Source organism: Homalodisca vitripennis, unplaced genomic scaffold, assembly GCF_021130785.1.
Source record: "Homalodisca vitripennis isolate AUS2020 unplaced genomic scaffold, UT_GWSS_2.1 ScUCBcl_8680;HRSCAF=16885, whole genome shotgun sequence".
Taxonomy (NCBI): Eukaryota; Metazoa; Arthropoda; class Insecta; order Hemiptera; family Cicadellidae; genus Homalodisca; species Homalodisca vitripennis.
In genome coordinates this window covers 14,246-30,525 of record NW_025784846.1, presented here as the reverse complement: position 1 = coordinate 30,525, position 16,280 = coordinate 14,246, and the positions used below count along the sequence as shown (strand labels likewise).

At 32.7% G+C, this 16,280-nt stretch overlaps 1 protein-coding gene across 1 annotated transcript in view; it reads right to left on the bottom strand.

Annotated features, from left to right (window-relative positions):
- Positions 1-460: 460 nt before the first annotated feature.
- LOC124374490 overlaps positions 461-16,280 on the bottom strand; it is a 29,710-nt gene continuing 13,890 nt past the window's right edge. The window contains exon 3 of the mRNA XM_046832698.1: positions 461-850. Within this exon, the coding sequence (XP_046688654.1) occupies positions 671-850 (180 nt within the window). The 3' untranslated portion in view covers positions 461-670. The remainder of the gene's footprint in view (positions 851-16,280) is intronic.

Sequence of the window (16,280 nt, the reverse complement as noted above, 5' to 3'; positions counted from 1 at the left end):
CTGGAACAAGGCACTACAACCAACTCAGAAAGGTATTGCCAAACGTTAAACAACCTCAGAAGAGCGATCCAAAACAAGCATAGGGGAAAGTTGTGCTCGAAATTTCTGTTGATTCATGATAACGCTCGACCTCACACGGCAAATTGCTCACGTGAAGTTCTCGAATCATTCCAGTGGGGGTTGTTTCCTCATCCACCATACAGCCCGGATCTTGCACCAAGTGACTACCACTTGTTCCAAACAATGAAGAAGTGGCTGGCAACGCAGCGCTTTGACGACGACGCAGAGCTGCAGCAAGAAGTGACAAACTGGTTGAAGACACAGGCGGCAGAATTTTATGAGGAAGGCATTGTCAAGCTCATCCATCGATATGATCTGCCTAAATTTGAATGGCGACTATTTTGAAAAGTAGTATTTAAGTGTGGCTTTCAAATGTATAATACAAATTTTTTCCTATACTTTGTTAATTTTTAATTCCAAAACGTAATCTACTTTCCGAACAGCCCTCGTAATTATCAATTCATATATTAATACTAATTGTAATAGTATTGTAATTATAACAGAAATAAACTGTCTTTCATTTCAATTCAGATATGATGCAGACTAGCGATACTCTATTAAATGAGTTGCTGCTTTTTAAAATGGCGAACAGAGTAAACATTAAATCTAATCACAAGATGCCAAAAAAAAAATAAAAAAATACCTGAAGGCACATGTCAGAAACTTGCATATCATCACAGTTCCAACGACAGAACAGTTTGATTTCAGGCAGTTCTGGACCCTGAGCCACTGGTATGGTGTCAGCAGTCAGTATGGGCTCGTCCACTCCCCAATCCTCTCCGTCAGCCATCTACATATAAATCAAATCAAATAATTACAGTAAAACAATTGAAACTATATATATATATATATTTATTTATTTATTTAAGATATATAATAAATATATATATATATATATATATATAAGATATTTAACGGATATTTACATCTTTTGAGTAGAATATTAACATTTCAAGGCAATTATTCTCTAATTTAAATCTTTCCAAACAAATTAAGTGCACTAGCTATTGTGTTATATTATTACCTTAAATTGACCGGCTAATTTCTTTATATTTGCACAAGCTTTTTGGAAAAAATTGTTGTAACAAACAAAAACAAACATTCATTTTTTTTATAAATTAAAGAAATATGCATATTTTTCTAGTGAAAATAAAAACACAATAGCCTATATTTTTAAATTGTATTAGTACGAATTTATTTTTAAAACTTTTCGAGTTTCATACAAAATTGTACATATGTATTGTTTTAATACCTATAACGCAGGAAAGGCTATGCAATTATAAACATAATTCACATATAGTATTATACTTTTCCACATCAAAAAAACTAAGGTCAACAATGGATTGTCAAACCTTTATGCACTTGGCACCAATAAAACAAAAGTTTGTTGCTATAGAAACATCCAGATTTAAAATCAATATTACGCCACTAATAATAAAATAATAATTTTACACTCTTTTATGATTTGTATTTACATTAAAACAAATGTATGCAAAAAAGTAAACAGTGCTTAGGAAAAACTTTTTAACAAAACACGCCAAAGGAGACTTTTCAAAAAAGTAATATGTACAGCTTTACAATTTTTTTCTTGACGTCTCCTAGCAATCCACAGATGTCCTCTCAACTGCACCTGCCCCTTCACCGTTGGACGTGACGTTAAGTAATACATCACTAACAAACAGCAAACAGATTCAAGTTTTGTTTTAAATAGTGAATTGTACACTATGTCCCAAAAAATACTAAGCAACAGTTAAATTTAGATAGTATTTAGCATCACATTATGGTAGGGTTTATGAAATTATAAGTTATTTAATTTTACTTGTATATATTACATGTACCATTATTGTTTGCTCTAACGTCTTAACCTCAAAACATAACCTACAAAAAGCAGCAGCTTTATATCACATTTATATGTACAGTACAAGAGAAAGCTTAGCGTGATGAATGGTACCTAGACACAAATTAGGATATTATAAAGCAAAGAATATTTAGAACATGCTATGCATCCACATCCACCATCAAGGATTGTTCTGCCAAATAACATTATTTCGAACATGCAATAATTATCTCTGCATAGTAGTTGATAGAAAACTATCCATCACCACAACACTGTGAACCCTAGTTACTGTATTTTTCAACAGATACAAACCCTCCGCTCAGGAACTTAATCGTGGAAGAATCACTTGAAAACACTTTCCCTCATCGTGGACTGGCCATGGCACCATTTTCTGGCATCGCACAACCCCCTCAAATAACATCATGTGATTTTTTCTTTGAGGAAATGTTTAAGACCAAGTTTATATATCTTAAAAAGTGTAAAACATTCAAGATTTGAGACTAAGAATTAGCAAGGCTTTGTCAAACATTAATGACTAAATGTGTAATCATGTGTAAGCAGAGTAAGACTACCAAGTTGATTGTCTTTTCCCCAACAATGGAAACACAATGGACGGCTTGTCATTGATTTGGGAATTCAAAATATTTGTCTTAGTGTCGTATAAATGTACATTTAGAATATATTATCTTAATTATTATTTAACAGAATAGACTAAATTAGTATTTTATTATTTTTAGAGTTGTAGAAACCAAACTAAACAAGAATGGTTGAAAGAGGATCTGAAATCACTAAACATAGAAAGCAAGTTTTAGGAGGGTGCACATCAGTCTGAAAAATCGTATCTAAACAGAAGAGGTAAACATATGAAACCCAAAGGCCGTTAACTAAATGCAAGTATAGGTGCCAAAACAGAATATCGGAAGATGAGGGCACATTTGTTTATGAATCTTTTTATTCTTTGCCATCTTCAACAAAAAAAATAACATTTCATTATTAGCACTAGTGAACTTTTATCACAGCAAAACTTAAAAGAAAAAGCCGTCAATTAGGAGATCTAAAACAATTAGCCGTCAATTAGGAGATCTAAAACAATCAAAAAATGTTTGCTTACAACTCAGGTTTCAAAAACGAACAAACATCAAAAAGACAATATTCCTTTAAATAATATTTTACCATCAAAGGTGAAAAAATACAAGTCTGTAAAACATTTTATATATCAACATTAGGAACATCTCAGAAACCAGTATACACAGCACATAATAGTAAGGATGTTGCAACAAACACAGCTACTCCAGAGGTTAGAGTAATTATAGTAGATGTAGGCCAGAAGGAGACGTTAATTCAGCCAGAGACCATACTAAGTGATTCCATGAAATTGAATCGCACTATTGTAGGGCGAATACAAAAAGACTTATCCCTGCAACTGGCTTTAAGCGATTATCGACGCATTAACTACAGTTTCAAAATGGCACTAAGCTATTTTCGACGCATTAACTATGTCGTAATATGATCTCTCACAGCAAGTCTATTTTTACTTTGTTTGAAGTAAAACATACGTAAATCTAAAGATAAAGATACGAGGTTTCATATTATATCATAAAACGCTCTATAGTTAAGTTAAATCTTTCATTATAAAATTCTAAACTTGGATGTTCACATTTCCGATTGCCATTTGTTTGTGTGATTTCCGAACACGCTAAAATTACCGTATGTTTGTAAAAATTCCCCATGTTTATGTTCTACACGATAGTAAGTGTCGTCATTGAAAACTGTGTATTCTTGGCTTTCAGAAACATCTTTTTAATAGCCAGTAGGAAAATAAATGTTTATAAAATAAGCGTTTGAAAAGCTCGTGTTTTGTAAAATCCCAAAATGCCTAATGCGTCGAAAATAGCTTCATTAAATTTTGTTATTTTTGTTACTTTATCGTTGTCTGGGAATAGTGAAAATCATATCAAAACAAAGAAGAAGAATTGCTCTAAGCAACAGTATAACAGACAACGAAGACTATGAACTAGTATTTTATTTTTGTTCCGTTGCGCAATCACCGACTCAGCCAGTACAGAAGAACAACGCATCGCATGGTTGCGGTGTTTATTTCTTTGTTGTTATTACGTCATTGCCGGTATTAGTGTATTGCTTGCTATTTATTTGGATATTTTAGACTTTTCGTTATTTAGTGTGTATAAATAAAAGTTTGTTTATTGTTTTTTTTTTTTTTTAATTAGTGAAGTGAAAAATGTAGAGGTTAGGTTAAGTTTTAGCGAATATGTTGGATTTTTGTGAAACTGAAAATAAGCCTATGTTCACATAGGTTCAGTGTTTTATTATTTTGTAGACAATTTAATTTTAATTTTAATAAAATTTTGATTTAAATTTATGTAAAGGTATTTATTATAAAAGTAAAAAAATTTTACTTTTTCTGAAGGTATTAGCGTTTTATTTCTATGACCATCGCTTGTTTTACTTTTTTAACAAAAAAATAATAGAGATAAAAATACACTGTTGTACATTTTTGTAAACTTCAATAAACGTTCTATCTTTATAAATAATATTTGGATGAAAAGAATAATGTTAGCTAAAAAAGTTAGGCATTTATTTCACAATTTTGACTTTTGTAAAAATAGAAAAAAAGATTTTGTTGCCATATAAAAATATCTTATACAATGTAAACTTCTATAAATATCATATTTTTCTCTTCTACATATATTTATCTCTTAGAAAAAAATATTTGTTCATCCAATAGATTCCAAAATGTCACAATGGTATACAAACTTTTTTCAGATTTTGTAGTTTTTATAGATATATTATCCAAAAGTACCAGTAAACTTCTATTACCTAAATATTTTTTTTGTAATTTGTAATTGAGGTATATAAGCAAACTTTTGCATATTTTAGAATTATTCTAAAAATATTCATATTAACTAAGAAGGTGCTATACATTTTGAGAAAAATTTATTCTTTACTAATATTTTTACGTTGATCTGTAAAAAAATAAAAATATATTAAATGATTCAACCTTTAATATTTTTTTGGGAAACTGCATTTATTTCCAAAGACATTGATGTTTTTCAAATGTTTGTATCTTAAAAAATAGATGAGCAGTGATTAAAATACAAAACCCTTACAAAATCACCAAAAAGTGCCTGCCATTTTGGGAAAAATGATGGCCAGTTCCAACGTTAATCTAGAATCAGACCTAAGTGTTTCAAACAGTGTAAAGTTAAAGGTATCATTCTTGTTACAAAATCTGAACTACAAAATTTTTGCCACAGAATTCAATTTAGGATTTCATGTATTCAAATTAGATTGGTGTGATCTTTGTGAAAAGTTTAAGTTAGCACGCCAGACCGACACTAACTGAAGAGAGTTAAATGAAGATTATGAAAGGCAGCAGTTTTTGAAAACTGAAATGAGAAACGCCCAAAAAAAAAGAAGTAAAAGTACTCCAGTTATTTTTGTAGGCCTACAAAATGTAATCCTGACTCCTCATACTGAAATAAGCTCTTTATTTTATCTAGGAAAAATAAACGTGTACAATCTAACTGCACACTTTTCAGTAACAAAAAAATGTATTACACACAGGTATCAAAACTGCACTGGCCGTTCGGGTAATGACTTACCTAGTGCATTTAGAAAAACATTAGATTGTGTTATTGATGAGAACAATGTAACAGAGTAGATGTTTGGTCCAATTCTTATATTCCTCAGAATCACAATTCTATCATGTCTAACGCTATTCAAGACTGCCTACGAGACAACATCTTTGAAAATAAAATATTCTTTGTTAAGACATTCTTGCGTGCAAGAGGTTGGCTGTGTGCACAGTTGCATAGAGAGGGCCAAGTCAAAAACTGAATTTTACTCCCCAATTGGACTGATTTGGCTATGAAAGCAAATAAATCAATACAATCCTTACTGGATAATTCAATTAAAACCTAGTGATTTTAAAGATTATGCAAGCACATCTAAACTTTTTAACTACAAGATTATTCCATATACTAAAGTAGCTTACCTGGAATTTTCACAAACCCTTCAACTTGTCTTTTTTTAAACAAATCATGACCCTTAACAGCCAGTGAACTGTTCTAACAAAAGTATGATTGTACACCAACAAGAAAGAGTAAAACTATCAACTTTTTCAGGAAATGGTGAATGAACGAATGCATTTTTTTTATTTCCCCAATATATGTACAATATTGCAATCTTTACAACTAAACTAATAGTAGGGGAGCCCAAGCGGGGATTTTTCGCGTTACTAGAGCGCGTCATAAAATTATATGGGGAGAAATGTCGTACTCCGTAATGTACCCCTAGCACATATGAACCTTTAATATAGGGGTCTGCGTTGAGGGCAGACCGTCAGACTAGTAGAAAAAAATCGATCCTCAGAAAAACTCGTGTGCGTCAGATAAATACAAAGTAAGTTAAGTACATGTAGAACGGTGTAGATTTCAATAACCTGACGATTAAAGCGTAGTATAAGGAAATAGGCAAGTCACAAAGGTGTAAAAAAAATAATGTTACCTCAAAATACTCAAGCGCGATTGAATTTTTTTTTATTTTGAAGGAAATCTTTTAAGAATTGCGGACAAAATATAATCTGACGATTTTCATGGGGTGAGGTAGCTAAAACCATAAATAAAGGGTGGAGCGTACAGCCGCTGAGAACTGTATATTTCCCACTCTGCGCCTCTCTTTCCTTCTCACTCTTTCTCTGTCTTTCACTCTCTCGCACCATCTGCACACTACCATATACCGCCATAATGCCATCTCAGATGATCACAATAACAACATGTTTTTTTAGAAGTATATTTTTATTTATTTATTTGATTGTTTAACCCTGGAACTGGCCATCATTTTTCCCAAAAATGGCAGGCACTTTTTGGTGATTTTGTAAGGGTTTTGTATTTTAATCACTGCTCATCTATTTTTTAAGATAAAAACATTTTAAAAACATCAATGTCTTTAGAAATAAATGCAGTTTCCCAAAAAAATATTAAAGGTTGAATCATTTAATGTATTTTTATTTTTTTTACAGATTAACGTAAAAATATTAGTAAAGAATAAATTTTTTCTCAAAATGTATAGCACCCTCTCAGGTAATATGAAAGTTTTTTAGAATAATTCTAAAATATACAAAAGTTTGCTTATATACCTCAATTACAAATTACAAAAAAAATTATTTAGGTAAAAGAAGTTTATTGGTACTTTTGAACAATATATCTATAAAAACTACAAAATCTGAAAAAAAGTTTGTATAGCACTATTATGTATACCATTTTGACATTTTTGAATCTATTGGATGAACAAATATTTTTTTCTAAGAGATAAATATATTTAGAAGAGAAAAAATATGACATTTATAAGAAGTTTACATTGTATAAGATATTGTTATATGGCAACAAACTTTTTTTTTTAATTTTTACAAAAGTCAAAATTGTGAAATAAATGCCTTTTAACTTTTTTAGCTTAAACAATTTTTATTTTCATCCAAATATTATTTATAAAAAATAGTACGTTTATTGAAGTTTACAAAAATGTACAACAATGTATTTTTATTTATATAATTTTTTTGTTAAAAAAATAAAACAAAGGGCCATGGTCATAGAAATAAAACGCTAATACATTCAGAAAAAGTAAAAAAAAACTTTTTCACTTTTATAATAATAAATACCTTTGCATAAATTCAAATCAAAATTTAATTATAATTAAAATTAAATTGTCTACAAAAATTATAAAACACTGAATCTACGTGAACATAGGCTTATTTTCAGTTTCACAAAAATCCAACCTATTCCCTAAAACTTAACCTAACCTCTACATTTTTTTTCACTTCACTAATTAAAAAAAAAACAATAAATAAACTTTTATTTATACACACTAAATAACGAAATGTCTAAAATATCCTAATGAATAGCAAGCAATACACTAATACCGGCAATGGCGTAATAACAACAAAGAAATCAACATGGCAACCATGCGATGCGTTGTTCTTCTCTACTGGCTGAGTCGGTGATTGCGCAACAGAACAAAAATAAAATACTAGTTCATAGTCTTCGTTGTCTATTATACTGTTGCTTAGAGCAATTTCTTCTTCTTTGTTTTGATATGATTTTCACTATTTCCAGACAACGATAAAGTAACAAAAATAACAAAATTTAATGAAGCTATTTTCGACGCATTAGGCATTTTGGGATTTTACAAAACACGAGCTTTTCAAACGCTTATTTTATAAACATTAATTTTCCTACTGGTTATTGAAAAGATGTTTTCTGAAAGCCAAGAATACACTGTTTTTCAATGACGACACTTACGATCGTGTAGAACTTAAACTCACGATAGGGAATTTTTACAAACATACGGTAATTTTAGCGTAGTTCGGAAATTACGCAAACAAATGACAATCGGAAACGTGAACATCCAAGTTTAGAATTTATAATGAAAGATTTAACTTAAACTATAGAGCGTTTTATGGTATAATATGAAACCTTGAATCTTTATCTTTAGATTTACGTATGTTTTACTTCAAACAAAGTAAAAATAGACTTGCTGTGAGAGATCATATCACAACATAGTTAATGCGTCGAAAATAGCTTAGTGCCATTTTGAAAACTGTAGTTAATGCGGTCGATAATCGCTTAAAGCCAGTTGCAGGGTTAATGCAATAAGTTTTATATATATTACAATAATGAGTGATACAAGTGTGAAATGTGTATTTTGTGGAAAAGAAACATGTGAAATTTTTTTTTTTTTCAAATGGTCAGATGAACAATATTCCTCCACATTATTGTCAGATTATCATTTAGAATGGTCAGGACATCGAATTGAACCGCCTGTATAAATATCTGACGTGCTCAAGTATTTTAAGACCGCATTTTTTTACATTTTCACAAATCTGTCATGACTTTCGATCACGTCCAAATCTTCAGTCATTTAAATAGGATACTTTTTTTAGTTTACTTAACATTCCCTCTGAATATCTGGCACGCTCAAATAACTTTTTTTTCCTTTTTTCTATCCCTTTTTATGGCCACCGTCCACCGTTATAAAAAAACAGTATTTTCAATTACCAAACCTACTTTTCTACTTCTCTGAAAATAACCTAAACAACTCAGTACAATTAATTTTTTTCCCAGATCCCGAAAATGGCATCAAACAATGGTACTTTGAATGATGTGGGCGTTATAGTTTTCGCCAAAATAAGAGGCCATCCTTACTGGCCAGCAGTTATACAAGACATTTTAAAAATTGACAATATCACTAAATACAGTGTCACATTCTTTGGAGACAATACTACTGCCTCCATTAAACAAAGCGACATGTGCCTGTATGCAGAATATAATTTAATTCATGGAAAGCCAAAAACGGACAATTTCAAAAATAAAAAGTTTAACGAGGCCCTTAGAGAAGCAGAACAAGTTTTTAAAACCTCTCTTCTAAGTAAACCTCTAATAGACAACAGCCAAAATAAATCACCAGGTTGCGAAGAACTAGACCTCAGTAATACTGCACAAAGAGTTGAAGGTAGCTCCAGAACAAATGAGAGTTTAATACAAGAGCTAGAGATGTTAAACAATAGCAAGGATTTAGTTGAGGTTGTCCATACTAAGATACAACATTTTAATGACGTTGACGACCTAGAAACTTCCCTGACACTGGCCGCCGAAGCAGGCAATGCCCTACTAGCGGAAAACTGTAAACTTAAGCAGGACCTGAATTCTCTAACTCTAAGGAACTTCAAACTGGCACAACAGATAACCGATCAACACACTCTGTCAGAGCTAACCTATCAAGCAAAGATAAAAGAACTAGAAGCTCAAAATGAAGCCTTACACAGCCGAAACACCCTGCTAGCTGAAAAATTGACCGAAGTTGAAAACCAACTCTCGAAAGAAAAGCAGCTACAGGCTGCTCTAGAAAACACCTTTGAAGAACAAGACCTAAGTAAAGAAAAAATAATATGCAGACTTGAAGAGAAAATTAAGCAGCTCGAAAATACCATTAAAATGCTACAGAGTAGAACAGATAACAGTGGCTGCACTGAAATCAAAGTTAATGCCATCGACTCCGAAACCCAAACAAACAACCCTAATATCACTAAACAAAGAGACACACTACAAATTATGATCAAACTGACCAAACTTAAGTGCAGACAGGACCACCTAGAATCAACAGTGAAGATTTTTCAAAATAATTCCTATCAACGTGACCTGCATGACCAAACTAATAAAACACCTGCAAAGCCTACTAGTAGAACACCTTTGTTTAAGCAATTTCAAACACCAAACCGCTTGAATAGGGCTGTGAAAAATTCAAGTTCAAAGAAAGGAAATTACTTTAGTGTCTCTCTACAGATAGCCAAAAATAAAGAATTACAAGAACAAAGACAGATGGACACAGACCCCGAAAAAACAATAGTTCGTGCAAACATAAAAACTTTCGGTAACTTTTGAGTACATAGCAAACCCCCAATGACAGCAACTCTACTTATAGACAAAACTTTTGAAGATTTTTTGAAAGAACATATGGAGAAAATCTTAAGAAAAACAAACAGCTCACCAGATGACAGCATGACCAAGACTCCATTAACTAGCACTCCTTCAGATATCGTACCTGGAAATACTTCAAATACTTTTTTAGAAATTATACAAGAAAGCCAAAACACCTCTTAAAGAAAACAAGGAAAAAACCTATCACCATCTTTCATCAGAACATTCAAGGACTATCAAAAAAGGTGGAAAGAATAAACCATCTATTGAGTGACCTACATCCAACCATATTAATACTTACTGAACATGGATTAAACTCAGATAAACTATTACTCACTAAGATTAGTGGTTACAATTTAATTACACACTACAGTAGAAAAGACCATAGATTGGGAGGAGTTGCAATCTACATTAAGGAAACAGAAACTGCAAAAACAGAAGCAATCAACATGGCAAACAGTTGTCAAGAACTGGTATGCAAAGCTGCATTAACAAAGATAAAAATCAAGAAAAAACTCTCTACATTCTAGGGGTTTATTGGACACCAGGAGGACAAGCTAATGTAGCTATCAACATTATATCAGATATACTTACCTCATTTACAGCTGAGGCAAAACTTCTTATCTTAATGGGCGACATCAACATAGACAGGCTAACTGTTAACACGAATATTACTATTTTCGAAGATTAACTGCTGGTTTTTGGAGTCAGGCGGCTTCCCCTTCCAGCGACAAGAATTACTAATCATTCTACAACATCAATAGACTGCATCTGTACCAACATACCTGAAGATGCAGTCGACTTTTCAGTGATCCAAGGTGGAATGTCGGATCACACTGGCCAAATCTGTTCTATTGCAGTGGAAAGAGAAGTCTTCCCTACAAAAGAAGCTACACAAAAAAGAATTTTCTCAATAAAAAACCTTAATAGCTTAAAACAGGAATTCGAAATGGAAAAGTGGGAACTGGTACACAATGCCCCTGATGTTGAAGAGGCATACAGAACATTTCAGACAACTGTCAGACAAATATTGGACCATATATGCCCTAGCAAAAAAGTAAGAGCAAAGCCGAGGGGCAGACTAAAAGTTCAGTATGACCAAGAGTCGAAAATACTAAAAGAAGATTTTCTAATTGCCTTACAAAGATATGAGCTCACCAGAAATGAACATGATAGAACATACATGGCAGCAAAAAAGAAAGCCTACGATCTCAAGCTTAGGAGTCTCAAACAACATATGGCTGCTAACTACATCACTAACTCTGACAATAAGTCTAAAGCCGTTTGGGACATAATAAACTCAGAAAAGCAAAGTAAGCAACAGAAAGAAAATTCAACACTGAAGATGGAGATAGAAGGAAACATAACAGACAACCCCGCCGAAATAGCCGAACATTTCAACCAATACTTTTCCCAAATAGCAGATTCCACATTAGGCGAAAATAGAGAACATCTGAAATACACAGCCATAACTCATCCGATTTTGCTTCCACAAAGAAATTGTCTATCACTAATTTTAACACCAACAACTGTTAAAGAAGTCTTGGGAGTGATAGCTTCCCTGAAAACTAAATTATCATGTGGAATTGATGAAATTCCTTCAAAATTAGTAAAACACTGTACCAAACAACTAGCACCACCACTGGTTACCATAATAAATCAATCGTTTTCCTCAGGCCAGTTTCCATCCCCCTTAACCCTTAAATGAGCGCGCGCGGGGGCCTCAACGACCCCACGAGTAGATATATTGCTCTATTTTTCGAATTAGGTTGGCTAGACTGCTGTGACGCTAGATACCTTCCGGGTAGACGATGAGTAATCGCGCCCTACAGTCAGTTTGGCTGTGACCGTCGCGGGTGAATCGTACAGTCCGTTCCAAACAAACATTACACGTTTGGGTCGTCTAGACCCCCCGCGCGCGCACTCACGTTACCTGCTAGTGTTGCAATTACCGGGTCATTTTTACCCCCGCGCGCGCGTACTTGTGTTATTTGATATGTGCATTGAAAGTTAATATTTTTATATGTGATACAGAAGGAGAATTTGTATGTATATACATTGCTAACGGATTTTAAATATAGATTGTGATAAAGCCTCATGTAGCGAAAAGGGCAACTATTTCTTCGCTTCCAAAGACGCTGCGATCATCGATCCTCAAGGTTGCTAATGTGCAAGAGATTCCTCATCGAGAATCAGCAGTCAATCGGCCAGCGGGTTCGAGAGTAAGATGTGTTGTTTGCCCCCGCACAAAGGACACCAAAACAATACAAAAATGTTGTAAGTGCCAACGACCTATGTGTTTATCGCACATAGAGACCTTCTGTAATCTCTGCCAAAACATAAATAACGGTGCAATTACTGATTCAGAAGTTTCTGTAGAACACATTTTTCACGTGAGGTAGTCTATATTTCTCATATAATTCGAGTTTTCTATACTGCATATATCTACTGTCATCTGAGGTGTGTTCAGTATTCAATAAATAATTTTTTCTTTATCAGTGATTTCTTTCCCCCGTTTACTAGTCCTACTTTTATCTCCCCAAAACAAAGTCGTAGTAAGTTCAACAAACACTATATAGTATTTATATTTATATAATACTTTAAAAACAAAACTTATTGTACAAAATAAAAATAAATATAAAAACTGAATTGTATTTTTATTTTTATTATTAAATTTTACTACGAGATCGTGGAATTACAGTTTTTCATTTTATTACAATCGAATAATTCTGTATGTACATAGTTATTCTTATAATAATAATTTTTATATCATAGTATAGTAAAGCATATATATATATATATATATATATATATATATATATATATATATATATATATATATATATATATATATATATGGTGATTTATGCAATAAAATTTTTTTTTCTTAAAACTATAATTTAATACTTTTAACGTAAAAATTAATAAAAAATATAAAAATCATAATAACTATAGTTATCTTTAATTCAATATGTATTAGACATACGCAATAATGTAAGTAACTATAGTTAATATAACACAAAGAAGGTAAGAATGAACTCATATTTATTATTTTCTTAATGGGGGTCTAGAAGACCCCACGCGAGCACTCACGTAACTTTAGGAGGCGCGCTCACTTAAGGGTTAAAAATATCAAAAATATACCCAAAGCACAAAAAAGGATCCATCACTAAACCTGAAAATTACCGTCCCATTTCACTAATACCAACTTTCTCAAAAATAATAGAAAAGGTAGCACTCTCAAGAATGTTACAACATCTGGACAGATATAATCTAATAACAAAGAACCAACATGGCTATCTCAAAGGACGATCCACCACCACAGCTGTCACTAATCTAATTGAATACGTCATAGATAAATTAGAAGACCACAAACACGTATCAGCTGTCCTATTAGACTACAGTAAGGCTTTCGATTGTCTAGATCATGATCTTATCTTGAAAAAGATTTCAGCCCTAGGTTTTGGAGGCTTGGCGAAAGATTAGGTGACTAGCTACCTGAAAGGACGCAAGTAAATAGTTGAGATTCAACAAAATGTAAATGGGAGTAAATGCGTGTATAGATCAAGACAACTCACAGTAAGTAGAGGAGTGCCTCAAGGCTCAGTTTTAGGCCCCTTTTTGTTCATACTTTTTACAAACGATTTTCCAAGTTTTATCAATGACAATTCTGTAGAAACCATTATGTATGCAGACGACACAATTCTTTTGTTTACAAATAACACAGCACAAAATCTAATTTTGAATATTTCATCAGCAACAGAAAAATCACTCCAATACTGCCTTCAAAACGATCTGGTCATAAATCAATCCAAAACCACCCAGATCAATTTTAGCAGAAGACAAGAGCAGATTCCAAAAATACCTAATATTTTAGTTGAAAAAAAGGCAAAACTGCTAGGCCTAACAATTAATGCTGACCTCTCCTGCACAGATCACATATGCGATCTGACCAAAAAACTTTCATCTGGCATTTATGTGGTAAAGCGAATGAAGTGGATAGGAGGTTTGGAGACGGCAAAGACAGCATACTATGCTGTAGTGGAGTCCCACCTCAGATATGGCTTAATTTCATGGGGAGGAACATCTGAAACCAATCTCAACAAAATCCTGGTACTCCAGAAAAAAGCTGTAAGGGCACTCTATAGCCTCAGCCCTAGGGAAAGCTGCAGAGAAGCTTTCAAATCCCTGCAGCTTCTTACTGTCATAGCACTATACATCCATGCAGTCGTCATCTACACCAGCCAGATGGACCTTCCTAGAAATGAAAATGCTCACTCATACCACACCAGACGAGCAACGGACTACATTCTCCCTGTACACCACACATCGCAATTCAGCAAAAAACCTTCTTACATTGGACGCAAAATCATTAATGCACTACCACCAAATCTCAAGAACAAGAAAGGGAACGAACTGAAAAGACATTTTCGAGACTGGCTGATGGAACGACCTGTATATTCATTGAAGGAGTTCTTCGATTTTCTATAAATACCATATCAATATTTGTAAAGCAAGAAATATTAATCTAAGTTTTTGTTATTATATACTATTGACGCAATTGTATTTCTTAAAGAAACAACAAATAAAGAATATTGTCTATTGTCTATTGTAATTGCTCTTCAGATTAATATCGCTTGATTATCAGAAAGACATAGCGCGTATACATTATGAATTTCTGACGTGCTCAAGTATTTCCATGTAAATGTTTTTTTTTTTTTTTTTTTTTTTTTTTTTTTTTTTTTGAAAATTTGTCCACGCTTTCCTCCACACTGAAATAAAAAACTTAACATAAACTTTTTTCGTTTTAAAACTTAATCTTCACAATCTTACAGGCCCCCATGACGCTTTAGTCACTGCAAATTTAGCATCCCGGCTCCCTTACTATAAATAACTGACCATTTTTAAGATTACAGAAATAAAATGAAGAAAAAGCACCATAAAACAAAAAATTGCCCTTGGAAATGGTACATCTGTATTGGAATTCAAATCCAAAGTATTAAACTGTACAGGAGAGATCTCTGAACAAAAAAAACGAGACTTGAAAGCAGCTTTCCCTTTTATGCCTCTTCAAGATTGACAGTTTTACACAGCTATATTCCATGATTGTTGCAGTACATTGGGACTAGTCCATCAGTAATTTATTTTCATGTAGGAACAAACAATCTGAGGAAGGGTACAGGTATTATTTTAAATTCATAATTTACATGTACACATAGTGCAGAACCTCCATGAATGTGACTCTTCCTACAAAAGGCACTTGCCAACTGGTAACCACTAGGTGCATGTAGTATCAGTTTGTCAAAGTTGAGCTAGAAAATTCTGTTGATTCATGATAACGCTCGACCTCACACGGCAAATTGCTCACGTGAAGTTCTCGAATCATTCCAGTGGGGGTCGTTTCCTCATCCACCATACAGCCCGGATCTTGCACCAAGTGACTACCACTTGTTCTCAACAATGACACACATGACACACATATGATATAGAGTTGACCAGTTAAAATTACTTGTATCATACAACAATTTTATTTAGTGAACATTTTAGTAAAACAGTGCTGAAGTTGTGGGAAAATCTGTGGTAAAGTATCCTTAACTTTTGAAACAGTTAAAAGTTAACATTTATTATAGTTTCAAACAAATAATTAATTATAAATATTACCTGTAACAGAATTTCTAAAAAGCACATGTTTTTATCACTGCACATTTTCATTTGTTTCTTTACAAAACTCATTTTCAATTCCAAGATAAGCACTCTTTTTCAATAAGTATTTGTGACTGTGACCTAAGAAGACGTTTTGTGATCTAAAATTATTTTATTTCACAAAGATAAACTCAGAAATTTGACTACAGTAGTTGTTTCCTGCAATACTTCAACAATATTGGATTTTC